The following is a 16,077-nucleotide window of genomic DNA, read 5'->3' as shown; positions in this document are numbered from 1 at the left end:
CGATCTGGCTTCTAGGAGAGATCAGCATGGCTGTGGATTGCAGCGACTTCACAGACAAACATAAAACCTTCCTCTTCAACTAACTTTCTTATAATAAACCCATGAAAATGAAAAGCTAAAACATTTCCAGCTGGCCAGAAGCTGCGGAGAGAACAGTGAACTTATTGCATGTGCAGGCTTGGGGCTGATTTGAAAGCTCCTGGAGATCTTCAGTGGTATTTGGACATTGAATGGTATTTGGACAGAAGCGCCTAAGTCACTTTTTAAAGAAAGATACAGAAGACTAAATTATTTAGGCGCCTTTCATATTTTAGCAAGGTTATTTATGGAACTAAATTTATTTCAGATTTCTAACGTATAGCACTGAGTGCGTAAGAGCAAAGTTTAAACTTTAAGGGGAAAAGGTAACTATTGCTTCCTTGTAAAGCCTTAAATATTTGAGTATTGCTGTCAGACCCTTGTTGTAAAAGGGCTCTCACAGAAGGATTTGAGATGCGACTTGGTTTACTTTATCACTTCATTAAAGGTATTTATGGTTTTAGAATTGTCCCAGGATGGGAAGAAAAGTCCCTTTTTAAATTACTGTCTGCTCAGAATAGCAATTTTGATTCTCTGGGCTTGACTCTTCCTCTTTACCATACGGTGATGGAATTGCTCCCAATTTGCTTGAGCTCAAGGGGAAAATCAGGCTGTCATTGTACAGAGGGATCTTACACTTGAGTCTGCTGCACTGAACAACGCAGAACTCTCATGGTCCTAGACAATGACATTTTTAAAGGGCTTACTTTCCACTACAAGGATCTGTATTCAAGACACAAAGCAAATCACTACATTTTTCTCCCATTTTATAATTCATTATGCTATGAATTAATTTTGGTCATTCCCTTAATCATCCCACATTACTTTCAAAATTTTCTCTCATCTACAATTGCTCTGTAACAGCTAGTACTGAAATATATTGGGAAGGGAGGGGGAAATCTCTTTAATCTCCCTACTTACTTGCGCATTTTTTGCCCAGTCATTTTTGCTCCCTACGTAATCAAGCCAGACTGCTTCTGCCTGCTCGTGCAAAGCCACACTAATTGACAGGACAGCTCCAGGTAAGTATAAACCAACCTGAAACATAAACCTGAAATTACTTTCAACATTTTGAGAAGCCTGTCTGGATTTCAGGTTGGAAACACCCTTTCACCGGCATTCCGGCTACACCGGCATTCCTTCCCGGGCGAAGGAAAACAGCCAGAAACACAAACACTTTCAGGTGGTATCTTTCTCCCCGTTCATAGCTTTAAGTCAATATTGTGTTAACATTTAGTGGCTTAAAAGAGAAAGAATGCAATGTCCAAAAAGAACAAATTAAAATCAAGGTGAAGAACAAATTAAAGACCTCTCTTTGCTCTACCTTCATCCATCCACCCTTCCAGCTATCCCCTGCTCCCAGGCCCTGCAGTCCAACAAGAAGCACCACGGTGGTGGGAGCTTTGGAGCTGTGATGGCCCCTGAGCAGCCAACGGAGCTTCACACAGAGGGAGTTTGGTGACACGTTACATGTAACGGGATTAGGTCATCGACAGGATTAAGGGAGCTGGGAACTATCTCTGCATGTTATTGCTAATCTCAATAAGCCTAATCTCAATAATCTCAATAAGTGATAGGTGGATTTTTCCCTACTTGGAACGATGAGACATTGTCCATTATCTGTACAATACTTGGCACCAACGAGCACCCCTGTCATCCAGAAGATCTAGGACTGCCTGTCCTCACCTGAAGCTCAACAGGCCAGAGCATCTCCCCTTTCTCCTCGCAACATTCAGAAAAGCTTTTATTTTTAAACGCGAGAAAAAAAGTTGGGACTACCTTCCAAAACAAAGAATAAAATGCCGTGTACAAAGACGACTATTTGACAGAGCAGGAAGAATTGTAGAGGGCTACTGTTCAGCTTTCTCCTCACCCGAGCTGAATTCATTTGGCTGTGTTTTGCACTTATGAACTGTACAAACATTTCACTGCTAATGCACTGGCTCAGACTAGCTGAACCTCACTGAGCATTTTTAAGGCATTTCATTCTTCAAACAGCCACAGCTTTCCTCTTCAAAATCCCTGCATTCATGTCTTCGTGCTTGGAAAAGGACCAAAGCCTCCACATTTCCTTATACCCAGGAGGTTGCGAGCGCATTGCGTACTGCAGTCAATAAAGTGCCAAGAAGCTAATGAAGATAAAAGTGTCAACGCGTAGCAGTGATAACACACACCTTTCCCATGTAGCTATTTTGACCATTTTGCAAACAAATCTGGCAGTTACTGGCAGGCCCAAGTCAGAAACGCGAACGCGCGGCATCGCGACGTTATTAAACTTATTGCTGCTCCGCAGAAATGTCATGGGATGACAGATTGCTCCCTGTGCATCAATTGGATTCAGAGAAGTTCTCAAACCCTTATGGGTTAAAAGCAGCTCCAGCATGCATCAGAGTCCCAGTGGTAAGGAGATCATCGATACAAGGGATTATGCAGATTTAAGAAATACCCTCAGCACCCGAAAGTTTTCAGAATGCAAACTACGTCAACCCTGAAAACAAGAGGCACTGCATCATGATGGCAGGAAGGACAAAGCCAGGGGGGTTTAACAGACAAAAAAAGATTGTTTTAATAGGAGAGAAGCATCAGTCATTGAGTCTTACTTCATTCAGACTTTCTATCCAACCCATCCATCTTCAGTGCCAAGAGATGACAGGACCACCTCACGTTTTCCCCCCAGCCTAGTGTATCAATAATGCCCATTTCTACCCCAAACAAATGACTTGCTAGAATGGCCCTTTTCCCTAAATTGGCTTGCCAAGCCCCACAAATGCCTCAGTACCTGCTATGGTCAACTTGGCTCTAACGGGGCCCCCTCGAGAGGTGGGCACCGATGGGTGGAGCCTTCCCCAATCATCTTCCCCAACAGCCACTTTGTCATTCGTGGCTGAGGACCATCTGTGGAAGAGGGGACCGGGGAGAGGGGGGCTGCCGAGCCAAAGAGGGACACAAACACGCGCGCACACAGGCATACCCTCCCCACACAAGCCCGAATGCAAATTCCTTCGCCCTCGCAAAACGCCTCTGTGGGCATTATCTGCGAACAAAAGTCCTCGAGGCGGGCGGTCTCTGCATCACTGCTCTCTCTGTTAGCACCACCTGCTTGGCGTCAGCCGGGAGAGTCGCCGAGTTATCTTTTTGCCGCGTCTGCAGAAGCCAACGGGAGCACAATGGACCCCATCGGCCAGGGTCAGGCATGGCTTTCTTTCTCACCCCCGTACCACCAGCCCTTTTCACCTCCACCATCTCCAGGACCCCAGAGCGCTCAATAAGGAGGTGGCTTGGAGCACAGGGAGGAGGAGGAGGGGGGAAATATAGGTCTCTGGCGTAAATCGCCGACGCCGTTTCCCCTCCTCTCCCTTTCCTTAAGACCTGATGGTCTTCAGTCACACATCTTAAAAGAAAAACAAAAAACAAAAACACAAAGACTTACTTGTCTCAAGTCGATGAAGGCCAACTGCAGCGTGTCCCCTTGGAACCCAGGCACTGGGCCGGATCTGGCAAACTCTGTGGGAAAGAAAAGAGGATAAAAAGCGCCTTTAACTAACCATGGACAGGGAGATTGGCAGACGGATGACAGGGAAGACAAGAGAGGCTGGGGGAGAGGAGGACCGCGCTTCTAAGGAGTCATGTCTCCCTCCCTTCAGCGTCTTTGTTCGCCCTTCAAAATTCGTGTCATCAAAACACCATTAATTCCACCGTCCTGACAGCAAGGAAACTGTACTAATTCGACCTGAAATTTATTCCCATGAGCCGTACTGGGCTTCAGAGTATTTGTTTTGTGAATGGACAAACAACTCGCCGAGAAGAAAGGGGGGGATGGGGGTGGAAAAGTTTTTCCTCTCAACACAATAAAATCTTCAGCTGTGAAACTCTTTTCAGTTCCGAAAGCTATTTATATTTTAGGGCGCTGAAGGAATTTTCTAATTTCACGCCTGTCACCAGGCTCCATAAGCATTCATCAAAAAAATATGCCCAGCCGCATCATTAATTATTCGGCAGCAGATTATTTGCATTATCTGGTACGGTGCGCTATTGCCAGCGTACAGTCACCCCAAATGGGAAGAATCACGGCCATTATGTGGCATATTTATTTATGTTGGATGAAGACATCTGACAAGTGAATAACATTGGCTTCTAAAGAGAAGAGAATATTTACAAGGCCACATTTACCTCCTTCCAGTGTAATCTGGCCAAAATGTCATACTTAAGTCATTTATTTTTCTTCTAATCCATTATTTTAACCAAGTCTAAAACCACTGAGGGGTACTTGAACAAATCCACGTTAGAGGACCTTAGCTCTTCCATGCCATTTAACAGCTTTTAGTTGGTAGCGCTCATGAAGACAACGACTGCACATATTCAAGTGTGTCTTTTGAAGATATGCCTGAGGTTGATTTTGCCCAACTTCACTTAATTTTCACCCTCCTTAGTTACAGAAGTAACGGCTTTATCTCCACTCTCCGTGCAACTTTTCATCACCGAGGGGACCTGAACGTGAAGCCACAACTCAACATCATGAAAGACTCAAGAGGGAGCTTCTGCCTTCGGCTGAATTTTGTTGCTCCTGCAGACACTGAAGATCCTGCACACTGGAACGAAATGTTTTCTTGAGATGCAACCGGGCGTGATGGCAGAAAGGACGAAAGGAGAGAAAATATACACCAACATACAGATTTGTAAGTTATATATGGCCCATTATCGCCGAAATTTTCTGGTTTTTAACATACAGGAACCCTCAAAACAGCTCCTGCAGCTCCACAAAGCTGAGGACTAAGGATGGCTCAGCAGTAAGGAAGGAGAATTTTGCCTTCTGTCTCTACAACTGCACAGAGGTACTAAAGGACAAAGGCTGTCCTGTCCTTAAACACTAAGCAGAGTCATTTCATGCCTGATGGTCTTCTCCTTGAATGCTTCTCCTTCCAAAAGTTATCTCATTTTCAAGCAAATGCCACAGAAGAAGGAAAATAAATCATCACAGTCCTATTTTTAAGGACTTCCTACAGCAGCCCAGTCATATGAGCAGTCCCCATGGCTCTAACAAGAACAGACTAATGAATTAGACATCGGGACTCAGCCCTGTTCCTCAACTGCCTTGTTTCTGGAAACCAAAGAAGGGTTATTTGTCAGCTTTCTTGCTCCACCTTCTATTAAAATCTTGGGCTGGAGAACATCCTTCAATACAGATACAGGTACCTCCAGGGGCACAGCGGCCAGTTTTCAGACATCCATGGCTTTGCTTTTTAATATTTTTAGATGCCAGAAGAGCTCTAAAATTGAAATGATTGCTCATCTTTGCAGTGATCAGTCAAGTGACAATTGCTGCAGGACAATAGCAAACATGGATGTGAAACCATTACTTTTATCCAAGGTTACTACTAGAAACAAATAATAAAAAATAAAAAGAGAAAGTATGTACGTGACTGTTCTCATTTAGATTTTGCATAGGAAAAGCATAAATCAAAGCTAGTAGAAACCATCCATCGTTGTGCCTATGGACTTTGCTGCTTTTGCACAGGACAGGACTGGACAGAGACAGGAGCTGCTCAGCTTCCAGCCAGTTTCACTGACCAATGCTGCAATATTCAGGCTGCAAATAGTCCAAAGAGAGTTTATATTTAATCCTCAAAAACTGTTTTAATTACTTCTAACTGTAAAGGCATTTTAATGTACGTTTGCTATTAAAATTTGACTGTAGCTTGCCTGAGCCAGCACGCACACGCAACAGAGGACTAACACAAGCTTTCTGACTCTGATCTGCAAGGGATAAATCATCTTTACACATTCACTGTACACCCCACTGTCTCATCTGGAAAAATTATCCCCAAAGCCACATCAATCCTAAAACACCCCCACTTTGGAAAAGCACGTACCTGAGAAGGTAAAAACATTCAGACGTGAGAAATAGCATTTGAGCATCCTCTCGAGGGATGAAACTGCCCTGGGTGGCTCAGTGTCACAGACATCCCTGGGTTGAGGTACCCAACAAACTGGCTGAACCGCTACGTCCTACCCTCTAAGGATGGGGTCACATCATGGTACTAATTATATGTGGAGAAACACTAGAAAACAGAAACCCTGAAAGGACTGCAATGAAAGAAAATTTCTATTTTGGATTTAAGGACTTCGCAGCTGCTAGGAATCTGTTTAGAAGCACACATGGAGCTGTGAAATTTAAGATCTTCCTGAAAGCATGAATTTCAAAGCCTCATGAGAAAATGCCTGTGACTGGGTCTTGAATGTTTTCACAAGACTTGTGAATTTATCACTACTGTCATCTGCTCGTGAGCAACCCAAGACAGATTTCATCCCAAGACATGGTTGCTCGTTAGCAGCTCACCTTTAGCTGTCTCTTACTAAGGAACCGTATGGGAGGAAGGCTGGGAGAGTTATAGAGTGACACTGCCCTTTAACACTGCACATTACAACAACGGTAGCACACTGAACCAACATTTGCTTGAACAGTAATTCTCACCACAAGAATGGACTGGAGCCTCTACTGCATTAACAGTGGACTTGACATCCAAGAAGTGAGATGACGTATGCGATCATACTATTTGTATTACAGACAAAATGAGATCAAGAATACGGCTCAGACGCTAGAAGAAAGCTGCTACAGCACTTAGCTGTAAGGAGCCCAAAGAGGAATGAATGCAATGCTTCACCCCACGGTTGTTATAAAAATAGCCGTACCTTCTGTAATCGTAGGTCACATTTTACATACCAATGCCACAAACTTATTTTGAAAGAGGAATGAACAAAGTCTTAAAGAAAAAAAGAAACAAAGAAGAGAACAGAGCTTTAGAGGAAAGACACAGCCAGTTCTTCTTGGTTTTAATCTCTTCAACCAGATTTCAGGATAATTTTCTCGGAACAACCAAGCACAGTGCTGGCCTCAGTACTGTCGGATTCGTTTATTGTACTGTCTCCACTACCAAGGCAAGTGGCAAACATAGCAAGCCACCTACAGTACAGCCCCTTGAGCAGAAAATCACAAGAGAATAGAGCAGATCAGTATGCGGCTGTTTGTACAAAGCATTTAGCCAGGCTAAAGGTTTGAGAGACTTGTGTTCAGGCCAAAAAAGTAATGTCTTTGCAAGGTCTACAGGCTTGGGCCACCCAGGGCAGGTCACAGGGGGACTCTAACCTCTCTTCCAAAACATTTCACCGATGAAAGAATCAAGGAACAGGAACCGTTAAGCCCTTTACAATGAACAAAGAATAAAGAGTTCAAACGCACACCAGAGAAGAGACATCCACTGTAAATTAATTATACAGAACGGGGGAATCTCTTTTTGTATACTGTACACGGCTACGCACACAGGGACAGTCTTACACATATTGTGCAGTTAAAATGAACACAGCTGGCGACTTCATTCCTTAAAAACATCATTTTGAGGGTAAGATTTTCTCTGAATTACACGACACCACCAGAATTCATGACAACAGACCTGTGGGATCAGGGTTACAGCAGCTCCTATTGAGGGAAACCTGGACAATCTGCTTGTGGTTGCATCGGCCATGAACAAGATTTTGTATTTGGGGAAAAAAACATCTGACTATTGCTCAGTGAAGAATGTAGGTCTCAAAGTCACCTTCCTTAGACAAACCCTCAGAAGACTATCTTAGAAAAGCCAAGCGACAGGATCTCTTGTACCTTACGCAGCGGCACAAAATGACACTTTGAGGATACTCAGGCTGAAGAACAAATCTCTGCATGGACTCTGGAGAAGCTCACAAGGGAAAAAAGGTGAGAAATGATGGGATGATGGGTAGGAATTGAGGCAAGAGGAACAGAGAAAACACCCCAATTTCCATATGAGCTTATACTTCACCCACACCATTCCCACACAGCCCTGCTTTGAAGCTGTTCCCCATTATAGGCCAAATTATCAAAGCTCATTCCCATCTGGGAAATTCCAGAGAGCTGCAGGGAGAGGGAGGAGTTACAATACACCAAACTGGGTCAGATTAAATTTTACCCTTCTCCGTCATTTGTTCCTCTGATGGAACAAAGATGAGCCTGGTGTCCCCTTACTGCATCGAAACGAGTGGTCCCAGGGGCCGTGCTGGTCTGCTGACAGGGCTGAGGAGCATCCGCAGCCCCAGAGAGAAACTCCTCGCTGATGGACCACGACATGGTTTCAAGTAGAAGAAAAGGAAGCTCTTCAGAAGAAATTGTACGAGATGCGTGCCAAGAAATTTGGTCTGGGCCAATGGATGTCTCTTAGTAGATGTGAAGTTCTCAACTCCATTAAAATACTAATACTAGGAAAAGTGGAATGTGCACATCTCACCGTTAGCTCATTTGAGCCGCAAAAGTTGACAAGCATCAATAGCATGTGTCCATGATGGGTGGGGAAGGGAAGGTGGGTGCAGAGCTGAGGAACTGTGCACTACCTTAAAACTGCTTAAACAAAATTAGGTGTGGACAGAGGCGTCTTCTCTTCCTAGAGTTGCAAAGAACTGTAAGGATTGGTAAATAAATATCAGTCGGTATCCTGGTAACAAAAGAGAACACAGGAAGGTGTTGGAGATGGAGGATACCCAAAATGGTGTAGCAGACAGCAGAAGCTGAAGACAAGGACAGGAGGGGCTGAGATGACACCGTGGGATTAGCAACAGGTTTACAAAGGAGACAGAAGAGAAGTAAAAGAGAGAGAGAAATACTAAAGCTAAAACGCTGAAGGAGACAAGGTGATCAATTATAGGACAGATGAAGGGAGAATATAAGGCAAAAAATCAGGTGGTGGTTAGAGATCGCAGAAGCAAGCAGAAGGTCTCAGTTCAGGGGCAAAGTGAAAAGGCTGGAGAGAAGTTCGTTTCTCTCCGACGTCATGCAAACTCCCAGGATTTGCTCAAGTCAGACTTGCAAAGACCACTGAAGTACTGTGCTAAAGTAGAGGGCATTGTCCAAATGCTTCCCATCAGCATCCAGACAAAAAGGGCACGTTTTTGGTAGCTCATGGGATGGGGAGTCATGCACTTCTCCTCCATGCATATTTATACGCACTAATTCACCAGCCATCACTTTCTTTGCCACTGCGAGTATTTTGCAACCTCTAAGAAAGGTCAGCTGAGGGAAATGAAGGCAGCACTAAATAAATTAATGATATGCCCAGGGTAACAAATTCAGGGAGAAATACGGGAGGATAAATCTAAGCATAGGAAGGTGCCACAGCCGTGGACCAGAGGCTCCCACTTCCATGCCCTCTGTCACTCAGCGCACCAATAATTTACCTTTCCCATTTCAGAGAGCACGTACAGCAGCGCTCGGAACACAGCTCTGCTGTCAATACAAATCACTCCGCTCCACTTTAGCAGCAGGAAAATGCAAAGTTTTGTTTCCCAATGAGGGCTGAGTTTTGACAGGCGAAGAGGTGGGAAGGAAGCGATGTGCTCCGCTCGTCCTCCGAGGGAACGGCACAGGTCGCAGGCTCTGCGAGCAGCAGGCAGGCCTGGGCAAAGCACCGGGCAAAGCAACGGTCTGCAAGTTCCCGGGGATAAGCTGAACTACGTGCTTGTACGGGCATCAGGATATGCTTGCTCCATGATGAAAAGCTGTTCTTTCAAGCCATCCATGCAGGCAGCTCATGCAAGCTGTGCTCAGCCTTGTATTTGGGACAGTCTAAGACGCTAATAGCACTTTAATCAACAGGTAGCAGCTTTCTAAAGCTGCCAAAATCCATGATCCGAGGCACTTGAATGGGCTGTAAGCCACTAATATAATAAAAAATTATCAGGTATTTCAAGATCTGAAGAATCAGAATCATTTAGGCTGGAAAAGACCTTTAAGATCATCACGTCCACCACTAAACCATGTCCCCAAGTGCCACATCTACACATCTTTTGAACACCTCCAGGGACGGTGTCTCCACCACTTCCCTGGGCAGCCTGTTCCAATGCTTGACAACCCTTTCAGTGAAGAAATTTTTCCTAATATCCAATCTAAACCTCCCCTGGAGAAACTTGAGGCCATTTCCTCTTGTCCTATCCCTTGTTACTTGGGAGAAGAGACCAACCCCCACCTCGTGACAACCTCCTTTCAGGTAGTTGTAGAGAGTGATAAGGTCTCCCCTCAGCCTCCTTCTCTCCAGGCTGAACAACCCCTCAGTTGAGTTCCCTCAGCTGGTCCTCATGAGAACTGTGCTCTAGACCCTTCACCACCTTCCTTGCTCTTCTCTGGACACGCTCCAGCCCCTCAATGTCTGTCGTGTAGTGAGGAGCCCAAAACTGAACACAGTATTTGACGCGCATCCAGAGATCAGCATCAGTGGCATGGAGATTTCCCTCCTGATGTGATCTGCTCAAACCTTTCCCTCTGTTCATTGTGACGTCCCCTTTTCTCCCCCAAAATATGAGCTTTTGCCAGTGCACTGCAACAGGGTGGATACCAGCAAGCACACCGCGCAGTATCCTAAAATCAGGGAGGTTGTCCTCAAAACCGCTGTGCTCACCTCCAGCGCCGCACACGCTCATTCCTGATGGATTGCAGGTTGGAAGAACATCAGGCAGCCGTCTGCGCGGTGCCAAGCCCGCAGCCTGCGCTTGAGGGACAGGACTGCTCCGGCGTGGCGGGCAAACCCCGGCATCTCACACAAATAACGGGATTTCCGCGTGAGAAAGTCCTCGGAGCCAGATAACGCAGCCAAGAAGGAGGTGGCGAACGGCTGCGCCGGGACCCATATCGGCACATTTTGGCACGCTCATGTGTCGGGCTGGAGGATTCCTCAAACCGGCAGAGACATCTGTGTTTCTTATTGACTGCCCCCAGGAGTGGGCTGACTGAAAATTTGGAGTTTAATGAAATTTTAAATATAATTTTTATGGCACTTTTAATTTCTCATAAAGCAGCAGTTAAAAGACTTTAGAGATTATGGAACTGCTTATTTTATGATCTAAGTATTGTAAAAACAATCTGCCTCAACCACTGCTGGAACCGGTTACGTAGATGGGAAACACTTTTGTAGGAGCGAGAGCAGCCCCCTTTCTTTTTGCTTTTTCAGTCGTAATCTCCAAATCTGGGTTGTTACATTTGATTCCCACTACCTCTGAGGTACAGGAGATATGGAAAAATTATATATATACCAGCACCAGGAGGTCCAAAAAAAGAGCAGAGCAGGGAACTAGGTTACAAGACACATAGCAATTACAAAAAGCACATTGCACGTCCTGTTAAATCTTGGGTTACAGACGTATTGTGGAAGACAGCAAACCCATTTTAAAAAGCAAATGCCCGTTCTGAAAAAAGCATCACCTCCTCTATTTACAGGTTCACAGAAACATTTGTGTTAGGGTTTTTTTCCTCTCCAGAGTTGTTTTTTTTCTTCTTTTCAAGTTGGCTCATTGGGCTGGAGCCAGAACTCACTCCTAAATTGAGACATAATTAGATGTGTCCTACTGTGTCTTTCTGGGCAATTCATTTAACCTCTATGCATTATTTCACTTCAGGTTTAAATAAAGAGGTGAGAGAATCTCTCTTGATTGCATAAAAAAAGAGCTACGTAAAGCCAAGCAGTAAGAACAAAAGTTACAACTAATACCTGGCCAGCAACAGACATTTTTAAAATGACTTCTGCCCTTCCCTGGACATCAGCCGTGCCATCCACGCACACACGTCACTGCAAAGCTGCACCACAAGACTTTCAAACCTCTGACACGCATCTTGGGAAACAGCTTTTTGATGGGGAAAAAAAGAGGACATCCACCTCGACGGGCACGACTGGTGCCTTACATCTCCTTGAGGGCTTTGTCCAGCCGGAGGCTCCAGCACGGCGGTCGCGCCGGGGGGATAATGCCGCAGGAAAACAGGTTGCATTTTTCCCGGGTTTCTCTCATCACAGGCAACCTAATAGGATTTTTAGAACCTTGCAACTCCACTCTTTCTTGCCTCTTTCACACCAAAAACGCTGCTGATGTATACAGGACTATTCATAAGACCAAAACATGCAAGATTTGGCTCTTAATGTTTATTTAATTGCCTATTTCTCCCCAGTCCTCCAAAAGCTTTCCTTTTGAGGGTCATAAAATTAATAAACTGTATACACAGTGCTTTGAACATGCAAAACATGCACGTTTCTAGGGAGGGGGGATTTGTAGTGCAGGTAAGGGATCCCATCACGACCTTGTGCTTCTCCTGAGCACCATCAGCCTGGTTCCAAACCCTAGCCTGATGCAATGGTTCATGCAGCCATTCCCTTTTTATGCTGATGGGACAGCAAATTATTTATAAATCAGTAAATATTTTATGAGCCCACAAGTCTGGAGAATTAATTTATTACCAGTGTCTTGTTTTAAGCCTAAACCACCTCTTTTTCACCTCTACAATCGTTATCTATTGTGTATATAAACCCATTTTCTTGTAATGTGCATTATATCTACTCTGATATAGAGCAAATTATCTGCACCACCTTCAATCCATGCTTAATATACGCCTAAGTCCTTTCATTAATTTGTCTCACCACCCCCTTAACCAGCTTATACCTTTGGCATTCACAAGAGACTTAAACAAAAGCCTAATAAACTCCAGGACCGAAACTCTGAAGCCCCATTCCCACATCACAGGACTCACTGGAAGTGCTCCAAACAGCTATAAAATCCTACTTTAATATGATAAGTACACAATAAAGCTGCTAAACTAGGTAAGGCGCGGGGGTCTGGGGAGAGGAAGAGGGCTGGAGGCAGAGACATAAAGTCAAATATGCAACTGGTATAATAAGGATGCTGAGATTCGCACCTGCGCTTTCAGGTAAAAGATAAAAAACCAAAAGAACCAAACAAAACCCTTACAAATTGAAACATATTTTCTGAATATACCAGTTCACTCTCGGAACTGACTTTTCCTAAAATTAAAATCTTGATGCATTGCTCCTCAAAAAGAGAACTAAAATTAGTCCCAGTGTCAGCAAAACCACCAGACAAACCTGCAGGGACGAGGGAACGCTTTTTTGCTGCCGAAAAGGAAGAAAAAGACTTTGTCTGGGTTTACTGTTCTGGGGCTTGACAGTGATGGATAGGAAGGTTACAGCACCGGCATCCATCTCCATTCCCCTGCCTGCGACGGCATCTCGGGCCGGGGCTGGGGGGAGTGGGTCGCCTGCCCCACTGCTCAGGTTGGCGTCACCTGCTCTTGAATGTCTGAGTGCTCCTGGTTTTGTCTCACAAAACAATTGGAATTTAAGGAATCATGCTTTTAAACCTGATATTAAATGTCATCCGTTTTACTTAGCATTGGGGGCTTTCAGGGAAGAGATGCTGCTTAGTGACCCACGTTACCGATGGGGCGGAAAACTGCAGGGTTACGAGTCTGTTCGCAGTCAAAAGAAAAAGAAGGAAACTATTATTAATGACAAATGCTTCCTATTATTCTCAGCAACATCGCCCGTCCCTCTGCGGACACCGATTGGGAACACAGCTGCTACCAGTGCAGCCCCGACGTGCTGATGGGACACAAATTAGACAGCAAGAATTTAGGGCTCAAGGCATTTCTGAAAGAAAAATAAGGCATTGCTTGCATTGTGACATATGATATAGCTACGAATTTTGGATGTGATTCATTAAACAGGCATCCTTCTCCCAGGCTATTCAGCTAAGTGCTGGAAATCAGCAAAAGGACATTAAAAAATTAAAACATACTCCCTACGAACACCAAAAATCTTACTGGGTAATCTTTCTCAGAAATAAATTTAATCTCACTATTGATGGGTGCAGCTGAACTAAAACAGGATCAGCAAAACATTTTATAAAGGGTGGAAGAAGACTTTTTGACAGTGTTAAGTGCCGGACAATGATGAAACCAATACAACTGATTTCATTGAGTTATCAGAGACAGGAAAAGGAAACCCACCGCTATTTAGGCTCCGATACCATTTGCCCTGAGGCCAGGGACTATTTTGCTGTGGGGTTTAATGGGAGCCACGTCGGGCCAAAGAGCATTTCAGAAGACTCTGCAGTAAACAAGTTTATCGTGATCTAAACAAGATACATTCCAATCTCCGCCTCAACCAAGAAATTGGATATTTGGAAAAAAAACTTCCCCAAAATACTTTATCAAAGATTTTCTGAACTCTTTATCAATCCTATCAAGTTCTGTGTTTTCCATAGCCACAGTTGCTAATCCATCCCAGTATTAATCCCAATCATAAATCCATCCCCCTCATAAGGTTCCCGTGCAGAAGTGCGTTCATTCTGCTTTAGCTTAATTATAAAAATAGGAAGAAAAAAAGTGGTTTGTGAGTTTTGTGCTACATTTTTTAACCCTTCTATTGAGTAGGGTAACAAGCAACTTGAGGGAAACCTTATGATTTCAGAGCTAATTCAGGTGTAAACTAGATGAACTGAAATAAGCAGGGTTGAGAGCAAAGCCATGGTGCTGCCACCACGATGCTCCACGCACACCTCTGAACAGATGTAGTCATTTTGTCACAAGACATCTCTTTTCTGTATCAGTGACTTTGCAAAAAGGATTCACTTTGAGAAAAAAATTCCCTGCAGCAGATAGAGAAGACAAACAACCGAGGTCAAGAGAGGACCAGAACTTCTTAAGAACATAAGCCAGTTATTGTTTTCAGAAACAGTCTTAAGTAAACTGATTTTTGTTAGCCCTTCTCACGTTTTACCCACTCTAATCCCTCCTGTTTTAAAAATACTCCACCTCAGAAAGCAGGGATAGTCTGGAAAGCATCAAGGCGGCATTAAAGAGAAAAAGGAAGAGTAAAGCTTTGATCTCTTAGAATTTGCTGGGCTGCTTCTGTCCTGAAGATATTGCCAAGCATCATCATGGACAGCACCAGGGAGCTCTGCAGGCGTTCAGCAGTCCCAAATACTTGGCATCACTAAAATCCCCGACTCGGGTCCCGACACACAAACAGGCAAAGCGAGACATGGAAAACGAGATGATTTAGCATCTTACGTTCACACTCCTCCACGTCCAGGTTGAACTGCTGCAATGCTCCCAGCGTCAGCTGCCGCACTTCGGCTTCCAGCAGCAGCTGCATCAGCGAGGTGGAGAGGTGTTTGCACGCCGACATGCAAGCTGTCTGTGCCACCTTCCCCTGCAAGAGAAAAGGGAGATTTATTAAGGCTATCGCGCACGAAAGGCAAGAGGAACTTCTTCAGACCAGGACTCACCAATCCAGCCTCTTTAACTTGTCCCATCTGCCACGGGACCTTCACGGACAGCTCAATCTCACAACCACCATTTTTAAAGGGAATCACCTCCTAGGACTTGCTACTAGCAGGATTAGACCTTGTCAGGTGCAGAGTGCCTGGGAGCAGCTCACATCCAGGAGAACCTTGGGATGTTTAGAGCTCTAAGCATCTCTCATTATCACATCCTAACATGGGCAAGACAATATACCATATTTTATATGACACCTTACATAGTTTGCCTAAAGTAACCTTGTTGATAGGTCAAAATAGTGCCAATGACAGTTCAAAACTCCAGCTTGCAACTAAACCAGTGTCTCTATATATATACCAAGACAGGAATTTCAAAATCCCTTTCCAACAGCAGAGGCTCATAGTTCAAGGCTAAAGTAGCACGTTGATGCTCTTCAGCCCAGTTCCAGCACTGTGCGGTGCCTTCCAGACGCCAGTGGGGACCGAGGAGAAGGAAACTTCAAGGCAAGGAGGCAATTGAAGAAGTTGGTTGTGTTTACATGGATAGGATTGCTCCCCAGCGCTGGGTAGTGGGGAATAACCTCAAGCACCCGGAGGCATCCTGCACCTGCCTGGACCATGAGGAATGCAGTTATCAATGTTTGCCTTCTCCCAAGCCATCCCTAATTTGTAGTGATTAAATAGGGGGTTTACAGGGAGGAGGCCACAGCCAGGGCTGCCACGCAAAGAGAAACTACTTAAATCTCTTGATATGTTCATATTTATAACGAAAGTATGAGAAGTTTTGAGTTTCAGCTATTAGGGAAATTGAGAACATTGTTATGTTTCACTTTTGAGGAACAATTGAGATCTTAAGCTATAAATCATGTGAACAGTTCACAG

At 44.5% G+C, this 16,077-nt stretch overlaps 1 protein-coding gene across 7 annotated transcripts in view; it reads right to left on the bottom strand.

Moving 5' to 3' along the window:
* The window catches only part of EXOC6B (exocyst complex component 6B), a 308,884-nt gene that overhangs the window by 71,129 nt on the left and 221,678 nt on the right, over window positions 1–16,077 (bottom strand). For all 7 annotated transcript variants that reach the window (XM_069797267.1, XM_069797251.1, XM_069797220.1 and 4 more), the window contains 2 exons: window positions 14,987–15,128; window positions 3,509–3,582 (listed from right to left, as the gene is read on the bottom strand). In XM_069797267.1, the coding sequence (XP_069653368.1) occupies window positions 3,509–3,582; window positions 14,987–15,128 (216 nt within the window). The remainder of the gene's footprint in view (window positions 1–3,508; window positions 3,583–14,986; window positions 15,129–16,077) is intronic.

Source organism: Haliaeetus albicilla, chromosome 1 (assembly GCF_947461875.1).
Source record: "Haliaeetus albicilla chromosome 1, bHalAlb1.1, whole genome shotgun sequence".
Classification (NCBI taxonomy): domain Eukaryota; kingdom Metazoa; phylum Chordata; class Aves; order Accipitriformes; family Accipitridae; genus Haliaeetus; species Haliaeetus albicilla.
This window is presented reverse-complemented; position numbering and strand designations above follow the sequence as displayed.